Source organism: Musca vetustissima, unplaced genomic scaffold (genome assembly GCF_032173495.1).
Source record: "Musca vetustissima isolate MV318-11 ecotype Yass unplaced genomic scaffold, APGP_CSIRO_Mvet_v1 utg64964, whole genome shotgun sequence".
Lineage (NCBI taxonomy): Eukaryota > Metazoa > Arthropoda > Insecta > Diptera > Muscidae > Musca > Musca vetustissima.
Genome location: NW_026879463.1, coordinates 1,746 through 17,067, shown reverse-complemented (window position 1 = coordinate 17,067; position 15,322 = coordinate 1,746). Strand labels below are relative to the sequence as shown.

Genomic DNA, 15,322 nt, shown 5'->3' with positions numbered 1-15,322 from the left:
TGGTAAATTTCTCTTAATGCATTCTCAAGGCATATGAATTTCTAATTAAAAACAGGTGCATAGAATTCTGGATAATCCCAACTGGCTACCATATATTTTTTGTATAAAGGTTGACGAATTTCCATATTAAATTTCCACAGTCAAAAGTGTGTGCTACTCTTAACTCTTCAGCATATCGATTATATCGCCGGAACTATTTCCTTCGCTTCTTCTCATTAAGATATCTTTCGTAGAACTATAAGCAAAAATTTGGCTTTGAAACCATTTTGCTTTGTTGCTGCAGCTTTATTTTACTTACATAGCTGGCTCAAGACAGAACATTTGTTCCATAAGGCGAACTTAAAAAAAGTTTTTCAGGCGCGTCGATCTTATCCGCCGTTTTTTTCATTTCGGAAGACTATGCTTTGATATGTCATTCTCCACGCGATCTTTCCATCGAATTCGTGGCATTTCCGTTCTGCTTGAACCATCAATTGCCTCGCTTTTATATATCTTCTGAGCTGTGGCATCCTCATCCATTCGCACAGCATGGTCTTACCAGTCGCTGCAGCTCGATACCACTGGCTATGTCGATGTCCGTGTATAGATGGTAAAGCTGATGGTTCATTCGACGCCGATATTCACCATTGACCCAGATTGGCCAGTAGATCTTTCTCTCAAACACTCCAACAGTTGCCTCATCTGCTTGCGCAAGTGTCCATGCTTTTGATCCAACAGCACGGGTATTATCTTTATTTTAGTTCCCTCGTGAATGAGGGTTCTGAAGTTCGAATTTTATCAATACTTGCAAATTTTTCAAGGGGTCTGCAAGGCTGTTTATCTTAAAGTACATTTACATATACGATTTTAAATCGACTCGATTAACGAAATCCAGAAATACACCCTAATTGTTTACACATACCCTTAATCATGATCTAAATGCCGATCAGCTGATGTTTGTTAGTATACATACAAAATTATTAATTTGCGCCAAAAATATTTGTTTGCAATTTGAAAAAGAATAGAAGAATTACCATAATGGAAATGTTTTTGCAATACTGTGATCGTTTGGAAAGTAAAAAAACGCCTAAAAACACAAAAATTCTATAATTATTTTTTTTTTTCCTTTGATCTGTCATTTTCGTATTTGTCAGCCGTTAAATTTAAAAACAAACGTCATGTAAAAACAGTTGCAAATTTTGGTACATTGTGAGAGAGTTGTATTTTTTCGTACAAAACCCGCGTTGCATCTCAGTAGTATCATGATTTCGATCATGATTTAATATAAATCCTGCTGCACGATGATTTAAAGTGCATTTACACATACGATTTTAAATCGACTCGATTAACGAAATCCAGAAATACACCCTAATTGTTTACACATACCTTTAATCATTATCTAAATACGGATCAGCTGATGTTTGTTAGTATACATACAAAATTATAAATTTGCTGCAAAAATATTTGTTTGCAATTTGAACATGAAACGAAAAATTACAACAATGGAAAAGTTTTTGAAATGGTGCGATCGTTTGGAAATTTAAAAAACAACGAAAAACACAAAAATTCTATTAATAATTGTTTTTTAATTTTTGTATTTGGTAACCGTTAAATTTTAAAACAAACAACATGTGAAAACAGTTGCAAATTTTTGTACATTGTGAGAGAGTTGTATTTTTTAGCACAAAAACCGCGTTGCATCTCAGTAGTATCATGATTTCGATCATGATTTAAAATAAACCATGCCGCACGATGATTTAATTTTGTATGGTAAATCATGGTAAATTTAGCCTGATTAAGGAAATAAACCCTGATTCGTCCATTAATCATGATCAAATGTTATATGTAAATCCGCTTTTACATTTGTGTGGTAAATCATGGTAAATTTAGCCTGATTAAGAAAATAAACCCTGATTCAGCCTTTAATCATGATTAAATGTTATATGTAAATTCGCTTTTATATTGTAATAAATGTTTTAACATATATTGTAATAAATATTTCCACATTTCTAACGCGCCTCCTTTTTCTATTCTTATTCTTTTGCAGAAATTAGAACAAGAGAAACATGTTCTGCGACAAAAACTGGCCATTGCAGAAGAAGAAAGCGAGCAGCGTGTGCTGGAATATCAAACAGATCTCAATGAACTCAAAGACAAATTGCAGGCTCAGGTATGTATGATACAATGGTCTCACACACTTTGCACATTTCAACAGCTTCTTTCCTACTTATTTCACATTATAATTAATAATTTCCTTCCAATTGCAACTATATCATAACAGGAAATCGCAATACGTCAAGCTGAAAAAGAAAAGACCTTGATAATCGAAGAATTAACAAGTCAAAATGCCCGTTTAACGGAACAAATACAAGAGGCACACAATACGGAAATGAAGCTAATGTCACAAATCCAAGAACTAAAAGATCAGTATCAATATCGGAATACCAGTTTACAGGTATGCAAGCGAACACTCATCATAATTTCTCATTCTCAGGCCATGCTAATTTCATGGATTCCGTTTTATTTTCACATCACACCTCTTAGGAACATGTCAATAGTCTGGAATCGATAAAAACGGAATTAAATCTAACCACAGAAAAACGCCATGAACTGGAGAAACGTCTACAACAAGTACAAGAGGAAAAAGAAAATCTAGCCGCTGCTCTGGAAGAATCATCAGATCGCATTCACATGTTGGAGCGACATGCCCGTGAACAGGAAACTAAACTAGAGGTAAATAAAAAATATTAGCAACTAAGATCGGTTTTTTCTTCGTCTACCATATTTCTTAGAATCATTGAGTCATAGTCTTTGTTATTATACTTCGTGTTCTTGTTGTTGTTTTTTTTCTTCTTGCATTTAAAGTTAATGTTATTTTCTTGTACCAAGTTGTTTTTTCTGTGGAATTGCTATCTCTCTGTCAAGTGTGCAAAAAATAAACGAAAACAAAACTGTATTTTAAATTAGAAAAAAAAAATCCATAACAAATTGCGTTGTTCTTGAAATGTTCGTTTATTTTATTTTTTGTTGTTGTTACAGTTATCAGAAAAATTTTTATCACTGACATTGATTTAGAAGTTGTTGGAACAATTTTTAATTTGATTATTAAATATGTGAGGTTATGTTAGAATAAGATTGAGTGCAGTAGATTGTGAATGAGCCGAATATATAAAGAACTTTTATTTTTGTTTCAAAAATATTATTGTTGCACTTCTAAAGAGTTTCAATTTTGTTTTCAATTGCTTATTTGAAAGAAAATTATTAGTTCTTAGGCGTACCTTTTTTTGCAATTATAAGTTTTTATCCAAAAACGTCAAATAAATTACTTAAGAAATTTAATATGGATTTTGTGGCATAATATGGAAATTTAGGTAATGAATATGCATTTCAGCATGCCATAATTACAGAAGTTAGTCCCATTTGAGAATTTGATGATGGCAACTCTTTTTCATTTCATTTGGAATTCATATATAAATTTCAAATAAAATGAAAAATAAATTCCATAAAATTTTATGTATGTCGATTGGAAAATTTTGAATATATTGCTATCAATATTTAACCATGGTTCTTACAACTTATATTCAAAATATTTATAAATATAATTTTTTAGCAATTTTCGCCACTGAACACATCATAGCGTACATTTCAAAAGAAGATATTTTCATTTCAATTTTGAAAGCAGAATACTGTCAAAGGCAAATTTATGAAAAAATTGGAAACATATGACTGCATGAGACTACCTTGTATAATTATGTCATGGTATTTACTTAAGAAATTTAATATGGATTCCTGGAAAGTGTCGCATAATAGGAAATGAATATGCAGATCAGTTGGCAATATAAGTTTTGACAGCACCACACATGGAAAAGAACTTTAGTTTAGAAATATCAAAGTTCTTTTTAGTTCTTTGAAATCACATAGACATGGTATTAAAAACATAAATTACAACAAGAGCACTATACATGATTATTTGAACAAGAATTTTGCTGGATCTTCGATCAAAATCTAATTAAGTACCTTAAAATTACGATAATAATGTATGATATGCTATTTTTAATGACATGTTAATGAAACAGGATATGACAAACGACATACAGTGGCTCAAAATAAAACTGGGACACTTGTGAAGATTTGTATTACTCATTCTTCATATGACCACATACAGACATTCATTAAATTGTAATTCACGATTTTAAAGATTTAAATGAAGTATAAATTCAATTCAATTTTATATAAAGTTATATATCCTTTTAGAGCTCTGATACTTCGTAGGAAGAACTTTGTTCGGTTTAAATGCGGATAGCCTTCGAGGCAATTTTAGATAAAACTAAGGTTCATTTTTAGCCCACCCCTCCTTTATGACTCTCCACTAATGAACTATAAATTCACTTCAATGTTATATACTTTTATATACCTTATTGAGCTCTAATACTTCGTGGAAAGACCTTTGCTATGTTTAAATGTGGATAGTGTTCGAGGCATCGACTTCACCAGATTTAGACAGTACGAAGGTTCAATTTTAGCTCACTCCTCCTTTATGACTCTTTCCACCAAAGAATTCTATTCAATGTTATATCCTTTTTGAGCTCTAATACTACGCATGAAGTCCGTTATTCGATTAACTGCGGATTTTCAGTAGTATAGAGCCACATTTTTACATTCAAAGCTTTGTGTTTTGGATCGCTGTCTTGATAGAAGGAGAAATTATCGCCAATTTTCAAGCTGAATTTATTAAATTATTTTCAAAAATATCCAAACACATTTTTTGATTCATGAATGCTAATATTTCCAGGTCCATCAGCTGATGCGCAACCAAATTGAAAAAACTTTACTTTGGTATTCTTTTGTAAATTTAAGTATGTTGTTTTTGCGCTTATTAATGGTTTTTTTCGAGCCAGCCTTTCATGAAAGTTATTTCTTCTGAATACGTTTCCAATTGTTTCAGGATTGTCATCCTTTTTAAGATAGAGGGACACCATGGCAGTAAGCTTTGGGGCAGTTATCTTAGAATGTTTCTTAATTTGCTGCACGATCCATCGCTCGTCCGTGTACACAGTGTATAGATCATAAAATATTTAAGTGCTTAACATAAATATATTTCCATAGATAAGTGAGCGTAACTGGTATTGCTTGTGTGAGCTGCTTCTATAATAATGGCAATACCCAACAGATATCTTATTCCCTTGCTGAGTCCATAGCAAGGGAATAAGCTACCCTGCAATTTCTATGACAGTCTAGCACTATATAAATTTAGATATTCAATAATATCAGAATGGATTTAACATATAATCTGTGCACTTCTCATTTAGTGGTCCTTCGAGCCGGTGCGCGCAAGTGATAATGCTTGTGTGAGCTGCTGGGGTGCTTTTATAATAAATGCAATGCCCAACTGATAATGCATTCAACAAGGAAATAAGATACCCTAAGATTTCTATGACAGTCTAGCACTTAGGTGAATTTATATTTTCAATAAAATCAGAAGCGATTTAACATCTAATCAGTGTACTTCTCAAACAATGGTCCTTCGAGTAGGATAACAATAATATCTGGTACTTCGAAGATTGAAACAAAATAATAAACTTAAAAAAGAGAAACGGTTGGATTTAAAGGACTCAATTTAATCCTTCTAAAATCAATTTTCTAATTTCCCTAGAAATTTGACCACTTTGTCGACCCATTTTGGAAGTTGTTAGGAAAAAAATAAATATCAGCAACTCTTTTCGAAACCGTTGAATGTTACAACAATGAATTTTGAAGCGTTGCCAGATAGAAAATAAAATAAATGTAGAGAGAGTTTGTGCATGAGGTGTCTGTTGGTGTTGACAGATAATCGTTTTTGTTTTGATACATCACCTTATTATTGCATCATGATTAGACCTCGGATTTTTGCATATTTTTTATGCTTTATCCGATTGGACTCAAATTTTGCATTTAGGCGTTTCATGCTTTAATTGATCGATATTTGGGGTCATGTCAAAAATATGCAAAAAATATGCAAAAAATATGCAAAATATATGCAAAAAATATGCAAAAAATATGCAAAATATGCAAAAAATATGCAAAATATGCAAAAAATATGCAAAAAATATGCAAAATATGCAAAAAATATGCAAAATATGCAAAAAATATGCAAAATATGCAAAAATATGCAAAATATGCAAAAAATATGCACGGTATGCTAGGTCGGTATGCGATAAATATATGCAAAAAATATGCAAAATATATGCAAAAAATATGCAAAATATGCAAAAAATATGCAAAATATGCAAAAATATGCAAAATATGCAAAATATGCAAAAATATGCAAAATATGCAAAAATATGCAAAATATGCAAAAATATGCAAATATGCAAATATGCAAACATATGCAAAATATGCAAAATATATGCAAAAAATATACAAAATATGCATTGTCGATATGCAAAATATGCAAAAATATGCAAAATATGCAAAAATATGCAAAATATGCAAAAATATGCAAAATATATGCAAAATTATGCAAAATATGCAAAATATATGCAAAATATGCAAAAATATGCAAAAAATGCAAAAATATGCAAAAATATGCAAAATATATGCAAACATATGCAAAATATGCAAAAATATGCAATATATGCAAAATATATGCAATATATGCAAAATATGCAAAAATATGCAAAAATATGCAAAAAATGCAAAAATATGCAAAATATGCAGAAATATGCAAAATATATGCAAACATATGCAAAATATGCAAAAATATGCAATATATGCAAAATATGCAGAAATATGCAAAAATATGCAATATATGCAAAATATGCAGAAATATGCAAAATATGCAAACATATGCAAAATATGCAAAATATGCAAAAAATATGCAAAATATGCAAAAAATATGCAAAATATGCAAAATATGCAAAAAATATGCACGGTATGCTAGGTCGATATGCGATAAATATATGCAAAAAATATAAAAAATATGCATTGTCGATATGCAAAATATGCAAAAATATGCAAAATATGCAAAAATATGCAAAATATGCAAAAATATGCAAAATATATGCAAAATATGCAAAAATATGCAAAATATATGCACGGTATGCTAGGTCGCAATATTAAATATAGAACTTTTGCACATATATTATTATTACTCCTAGGATATTTGGTATTGGAAATGGGATATATCGGTCCACGTTTGAGTATATCGCCATATAACGGTTATATATGTTTGCATGTTTTATACATATATTTAGCAAATTTTTCATAATGCCCCAAAAATCTAACAGTTGAACCATGAAACGCATACATACACAATTAGATTTCTATAGGTTAAAAATAAAGAAAGCACACAAATTCGAAAACTACCCTGAACTTTTTTTTTTTTTTTTTGATTAAAATGATTGCATTTGTGAAATATGTTGCTCATATTTGCACATATTTTGCATATTTTTGCCTATATTTTTCATATTTTTTGCATATTTCTCGCATATCGACCTAGCATACCGTGCATATTTTTTTGTATATTTTGCATATGTTTGCATATTTTGCATATATTTTGCATATTTTTGCATATTTTGCATATTTTGCATATGTTTGCATATTTTGCATATATTTTGCATATGTTTGCATATTTTGCATATATTTTGCATATTTTGCATATATTTTGCATATATTTTGCATATTTTTGCATATTTTGCATATTTTTGCATATTTTGCATATGTTTGCATATTTTGCATATATTTTGCATATTTTTGCATATTTTGCATATTTTTGCATATTTTGCATATGTTTGCATATTTTGCATATATTTTGCATATTTTGCATATATTTTGCATATTTTGCATATATTTTGCATATTTTTGCATATTTTGCATATTTTTGCATATTTTGCATATGTTTGCATATTTTGCATATTTTTGCATATTTTGCATATTTTTGCATATTTTGCATATGTTTGCATATTTTGCATATTTTGCATATTTTTGTATATTTTGCATATTTTGCATATATTTTGCATATGTTTGCATATTTTGCATATATTTTGCATATATTTTGCATATTTTGCATATTTTGCATATGTTTGCATATTTTGCATATATTTTGCATATGTTTGCATATTTTGCATATATTTTGCATATTTTGCATATATTTTGCATATATTTTGCATATTTTTGCATATTTTGCATATTTTTGCATATTTTGCATATGTTTGCATATTTTGCATATATTTTGCATATTTTGCATATTTTCGCATATTTTGCATATGTTTGCATATTTTGCATATATTTTGCATATTTTGCATATATTTTGCATATTTTGCATATATTTTGCATATTTTTGCATATTTTGCATATATTTTGCATATTTTGCATATATTTTGCATATTTTGCATATATTTTGCATATTTTGCATATTTTGCATATTTTTGCATATTTTGCATATGTTTGCATATTTTGCATATTTTTGCATATTTTGCATATTTTTGCATATTTTGCATATGTTTGCATATTTTGCATATTTTGCATATTTTTGTATATTTTGCATATTTTGCATATATTTTGCATATTTTTGCATATTTTGCATATGTTTGCATATTTTGCATATGTTTGCATATTTTGCATATGTTTGCATATTTTGTATATATTTTGCATATTTTGCATATATTTTGCATATTTTTGCATATATTGCATATTTTTGCATATTTTGCATATTTATCGCATATCGACCTAGCATATTTTGCATATTTTTGCATATATTTTGCATATTTTATGCATATATTTTGCATATTTTTTGCATATTTTGCATATTTTTTGCATATTTTTTGCATATTTTGCATATTTTTTGCATATTTTGCATATTTTTTGCATATTCTGCATATTTTTTGCATATCTCGTGCATATGCAAAATATGCAAAAATTAAAAAATATGAACCCTTCAAATAATTCTAAATCCTTTGAAACGAATTTGTGTCCAATCAAATTTCGATATCTTCATTATTAAAAAATATGCAAAATCCGAGGTCTACTGATAATGCATTCAACAAGGGAATAAGATACCCTAAGATTTCTATGACAGTCTAGCACTTAAGTGAATTTATATTTTCAATAAAATCAGAAGAAGAATCTGTGTACTTCTCAAACAATGGTCCTTCGAGTAGGATAACAATAATATCTGGTACTTCGAAGATTGAAACAAAATAATAAACTTAAAAAAGAGAAACGGTTGGATTTAAAGGACTCAATTTAATCCTTCTAAAATCAATTTTCTAATTTCCCTAGAAATTTGACCACTTTGTCGACCCATTTTGGAAGTTGTTAGGAAAACAAATAAATATCAGCAACTCTTTTCGAAACCGTTGAATGTTACAACAATGAATTTTGAAGCGTTGCCAGATAGAAAATAAAATAAATGTAGAGAGAGTTTGTGCATGAGGTGTCTGTTGGTGTTGACAGATAATCGTTTTTGTTTTGATACATCACCTTATTATTGCATCATGATATATTAATAAGGTCATCAAGCTAGCGAGTCGGCTGTTTTTTCTAAAGTCTAATGTCAAAAATTTGGCCTTTTTTTTGCATGTTCAAAATGGAAGTCAATTCACAATAATGAATTTTGACAGCAAACTTGAGAGGCAGCTGATATCCAGCAGGTCTCCCTGGACGACCTTATTTAAAGGCTTTGGGCCTTGATGCTAAATATTTGTTAGCATTCAAGTGCTATTATATCAGACTTCAAAATTATGCTTTTGAATTCAATTATTACATCCCCTTATTCATATATTTTTTCCATTACAAAAATCCCAGTTTTATTTTGAGCCACTTTAATAACAATTTTTTTAATTAACTACCATAATCACAAATCTTCCTTGGAAAACCTTCATTGATAATAAATTATTTTTATACCCTTCCAATTTCCCATAGACTACCTTACAAGCATTGGAAAGAGCGACCAGAGAAAACAATGTACTCAGTGAACGTTTGGGAGCGGTAAGTAAAATAATGTATTTCAATATTATATCACCTAATAACGTAATTGACCCTCTATTATATCCGCAGGACTCCTATTCCGCATCGACGGGTAAAAAATCCCTACAATTTGAAATGGAATGTGATGAAGATGAGGCTAATTTCTCCGAAGATGGTAAACCCTCACAAATATGGGTAGAATCTCGTTCCGTGTATATACAATTAAAATCATTGGTAGATTCATTGAAAATCAGTCACGACGATGATTCAGGTAAGCGCAATATACGATGGCTCCATTCTGCTTCACTCCATAGCTTGCCCTCCCCCCTTCTCTGTAGTTAGAAACTGTCTTAATCGTTATTGTTGTTGTATGCGATATTTCAAAACAAAAAAGGTTTTACAGGTTTAAATTCGGACATATCGTTGGATTTGGAATCTATGGATAATACCATATCGTCGACAAGCGATGTCGGTGGCAATAATAGTGGCATGGACAGTAATGGCAATGGCCATCCCATCAATTTCCGTCCAGGTATGCTGTCGGCAATGTCCGATGAATTGACACGCTTGCTACTGAATTTGGATGCGGGTAATTTCAAGAAAATGTTAGACCAGACACGTAATTTGGTATTGGAGCAAGAAGATGAAATAAAACGATCTCATCAACTGATACAACAGCTGGAAGCTAAGGTAAGGATGAAAATAGGGGAAATGAATATTTAAGAATCTAAAATGGAATTTAAATTACAAATGATTGCTGGGCTTATCTCCTCTATGAGGATTTATTTGGCATATATTAAATGGAATTTAGATCTACTGGATTTAATAAAGCCGGTACAATGTAAACGTTCTATAATTTACGTATTTGTATTTTAAAATTTACAGTGCGCTGTTACCGATGTTGAACTACAAAATGTCAAAGAAGAAAGAGATCAGGCCCGTAGCGATTTGGTCGACTACTCCGACCGCGATGAATTATTGGCCAAAGCCCAAAAAGAACGTGATAATGCCAATGAAAGGCGTACAAAGGCCGAAGTTGAATTGGCCAAGACCCGTGTTGAACTCATGCAAGCCAATTCACAATTATTGGAATCCATTCAACAGAAGGTTGAATTGTCACAGCAATTGGAACAGTGGCAGGTGAGTGATGAAAGATTTTTAAAGGAATTTCTGTTGTTGCTGATTTACAAAGATTTGAGGGGTATCTATAATACGGCGTGTATATTAGAACTTTTTACCGGGTTAACCTAATCTATGAGGATTTATTTTGTCTAGACCGTCTGAACAGAAGTCAGGAAGACTTTGGTCCACTCCAAGATCTTTTAATAAGATCAACCAGCAAGCAAAAGTCAGCTGTTTTTTGTTCATATTTTCACAATGGAAGTCAAATCACAATAATGAATTTTGACTGCAAACTTAAGCAGCTGATCTCTATAGTTAACCTTATTAATAAACTCTGCCTCTTAAATATAGAGCATGATTTATTAATAAGGTCACCCAGCTAGCGAAAGTTAGCTGTTAATTTTCAGGTCTAATTTCAAAATATGGACGTTGTTTACGTTTTCATAATGGAAGTAAAATCACAATAATGGATTTTGACTGCAAACTTAAGCAGCTGATCTCCATGTATGGTCTTATTAATAGACCTTGGTGCCCTCTTAAATATAGAACAAGATCTATTGTTAAGGTCACTCAGCTAGCGAAAGTCAGCTGTTAATTTTCAGGTCTAATTTCAAAATTTGGATTTTGTTAACGTTTTTATAATGGAATTCAATTCACAATAATGGACTTTGACAGAAAACTTGAGAAGCAGCAGATCTCACTGGATGACCTTATTAATAGACCTTGGTCCCCACTTAAATATAGAACAGGATCTATTAATAAAGTCAACCGGAAAACAAAGGTCAGCTGTTTCTTCTCAAGTCTAATGTCAAAAATGTTCACTTTGTTTACGTTTTTATAATGGAAGTCATTTCATAACAACGCATTTTGACAGCAAACTTGAGAAGCAGCTGGATGACCTTATTTGACGGGCAACTTGAGAATCATCTGATCTGCAGCTGATATTTCTGGGAGACCTTTTAATAGGTTTTGTGCAAGGCCTATAAATAAGGTCATCCAGGAAGACCAGCTGGATATCGGGTGCCTCTCAAGTTTGCTGTCAAAATCCATTATTGTGAATTACTTCCATTATAAAATCCTAAACAAAAGCCACATTTTAGACATTAGACTTGAGAGAAAACAGCTGTCTTTCGCTAGCTTGGTAACCTCATTAAAAGATCTTGGTTTTACGCCTTCATTTGACTGCACTTAAACTTGGCAGCACTTAATATCCAATTACTTAAGCTATGTTTACATGAAACTGATTTAAATAATATACTTTATTTGTTTTCTTTTCATTTCAGATGGATATGCAAGAATTGATCGAAGAACAAATGCGTTCGAAAATGATCAACAATCGTAAAAGCCAACAGACCCAGCCACAGACCAACAATGCCAGTGGAGCCAGCAATTTGGCCAAACGATTGTCCAACTACAAATTGTGGAGCCTTTTTCAACGGTAATCTGATGTCGTTGAAGTGGTGGCGCTATGCGTCCTTAATTTTAATCATGTAAAAGCTTTCAAACGTTTATTAAATTGAGTTTACTCTTTATTATTATATATTACGTTTTTTTAATTAATTATTATAAACTAATTTTTATAAATGTGTACTTATTACTTACTACTTTATAATCCATTTTATTATTATTATTTACTCCCTCAAATCTCTCTCTATAAACATATTCATAAAATTGTGTATAAATTCTTTTTAATATATATAAATATATATTTTTTTAATTATTATGTATACTATATAAATTTTGTTTTTTGATATAAGAAATATTTATATTAATTGTATTGATTTTTTGTACTTATATATAAAAAAATATATAAAAATAATATATTAATATTAATAGTGAAATGAGGTTAAAACAAAAGTGAAAAAAAAAAACAAAAAAATATCTAATGTAACAAATCAAAATTTACACACACAAAAACACTAACCCCCTCTCACTTGTTAAAAACTACTTAAATATAAAATGTACCTTTCTTTGATAATGATGATAATATTATAGTGAAAATTAATAATAATAAAAACAAACACCACACACACAATATATTAAAATTAAATATAAATATTTTTTTTTTATTTTCTTTATGTGATTTTGTTTACCGTAATATGAAACATAAACATACACACACATTTGTAACAAAAAAAAAATAACAATTGTACATATAAACGGAATATTAAGAAAATATGAAATATTTAATAGAAATTTATATTTTTTATTATTTTTTTTAACTCTAAATGATTAATTTAATAAGAAAATCTTATGTATTGGAATACATTAAAAACACTTGATATATGATTCCTGAGAGTTGTCTGGTAGATTAAAAGCGATAATATTTTTCAAATTTACGGTATGTTCCCATATTTAAAAAGTGTTAACATTTTTAAAGGGAGAATAGAAAACTACTTCAGTCAGTAGTATATTCTTGTAGGTTCTGGAACAAAGTTACACGTGTAAAGGAAAATTTAACCGGATTTTGTTAACCCAGTGGCTTTCAATTGTCAATTCCTTTGCATATATGTCAAATAAATCCTCATATAGTAGGTTAACCCGGTAAAAAGTTCTAATGTATATGCCATTTTAAAAGGCATATTTATCAAGGTCTATAAATAAGATCATCCAGAAAGACCAGCTAGATATCAGCTGCCTCTCAAGCTTGCTGTCAAAATCCATTATTGTGAATTGACTTCTGTAATGAAAATGTAAACGAAGTCCAAATTTTTGACATTAGACTTGAATAAAAAAACCAGCTGACATTCGCTTGTTGGGTGAACCTATTGATAGATGGTGGACATAATCTAATCCCGCTTTTTTCAATCTATATTCTGATTTTGCCATTATTTGGTATTTTGAAGACCCACCTAATAATTTTTGACGATCTTATTATATTTTTTTACGATTATTGGATTTATTGTACATTTAGCTTACTTTGAATATCAGCTGACACTAAAAAAGCTGACAAATATTAATCAGCTGTTTTAGGAACAACTTAACAGTGTAACTGAACAAATCGAGTCGATTTAGAACATATAAGGCCTATAAATAAGGACATACAGGAAGACCTGCTGCGTGTCAACTGCTACTAAAGTTTGTTTTCAAAATTCATTATTGTGAATTGACTTCCATTATGGAAATTTAAATAAAGTCCAAATTGTTTGACATTAGACTTGAGAAAAAATTGCTCGCTTTCGCTGGTTGGGTAACCTTATTAATAGATCCTGGACATAATATAATCGCGCTTTTTTCAATCTATATTCTGATTTTGCCATTATTTGATATTTTGACAACATGACGTCTAATACAGTGAACAATTCTGCATCATTAACTCAAACATCACGGTTTTTGATTTATCTCGATCAAGCAGCAAACGAGCGATATATCGTGGTTAGAATTCAAATTAAACTAAATTTTCACTTCGTAATAGTTTTACTAAACCTATACCACGCCTGAAGATGGGAACCACCGATCCGCACATACCGGTACCTCACCCATGAATGAAAAAGTGTGAAATTTAAATGATTTTCATTAAACGTAAATATGCTACTTATATGGACATTAATAGTACGTTTATGTTGGGCTTAAATTGTCAATTCCATTGAATACATGTCAAATAAATCCTCATAAAATTTCAATGTATGCCGTTTAAAATTGGTCAAGCCCGAAATAGTGTATAGAAATATTTATGTATGTCATCGGCTCAGAGTATATATCTGTTAACAACAGCTGATACATTCTAATTAGTTTTTTTTTATAAAATCAGCTGATTCTAAGATCGGCTAATGAATAAAATTTATGACCAGATTTAATCGATCATAGTTATGTTTCCAAACTTGCAATATATTTTACAATTTTTGTTAAAAAAAATTTGTTTACACAAACATTCTCTTAAGTTTGGGTAGTTAAAAATGATCTAAAGGTCTGTTTAGGCTATGCCTTCTAAATCGACTAAACTCTAAATAGAGGTATAAAATATTTACTGTTTAGACCAGTATTAAAGTGGGATAATGTTGATTTGTCAGTTGTTTATGTTTACGTATACATACATACACATTTCTCTACTTTCATATATTCTGTGTCAATTTTTCAATCGATATTTCCATAATTTTAATACTAATTCCTCTACATTAGGTTAAAAACTGCTTCAATACGAATAACCACTGGTGTACAGAATTAATTGAGAGGGATTTATGTGATCGTAACTGAGAATTCACCACAAAAAACGACTGACGAAAAGAGAACATGTGTTAACCACATACTTTAAAGTATGGAATAACCGAGGCATATT

The 15,322-nt window shown here is 30.2% G+C and overlaps 1 protein-coding gene across 1 annotated transcript; it reads left to right on the top strand.

The window, feature by feature from the left end:
* Positions 1 to 2,017: 2,017 nt before the first annotated feature.
* LOC133324379 (bicaudal D-related protein homolog) lies at positions 2,018 to 12,588 on the top strand (the record flags this gene model as incomplete). The annotated part of the gene is made up of 8 exons (XM_061533223.1): positions 2,018 to 2,149; positions 2,261 to 2,434; positions 2,524 to 2,712; positions 9,880 to 9,945; positions 10,015 to 10,195; positions 10,328 to 10,614; positions 10,810 to 11,064; positions 12,330 to 12,588. Coding segments are annotated over 8 exons (1,443 nt in total), but the record flags the coding sequence as incomplete, so codon positions are not given.
* Positions 12,589 to 15,322: the final 2,734 nt, after the last annotated feature.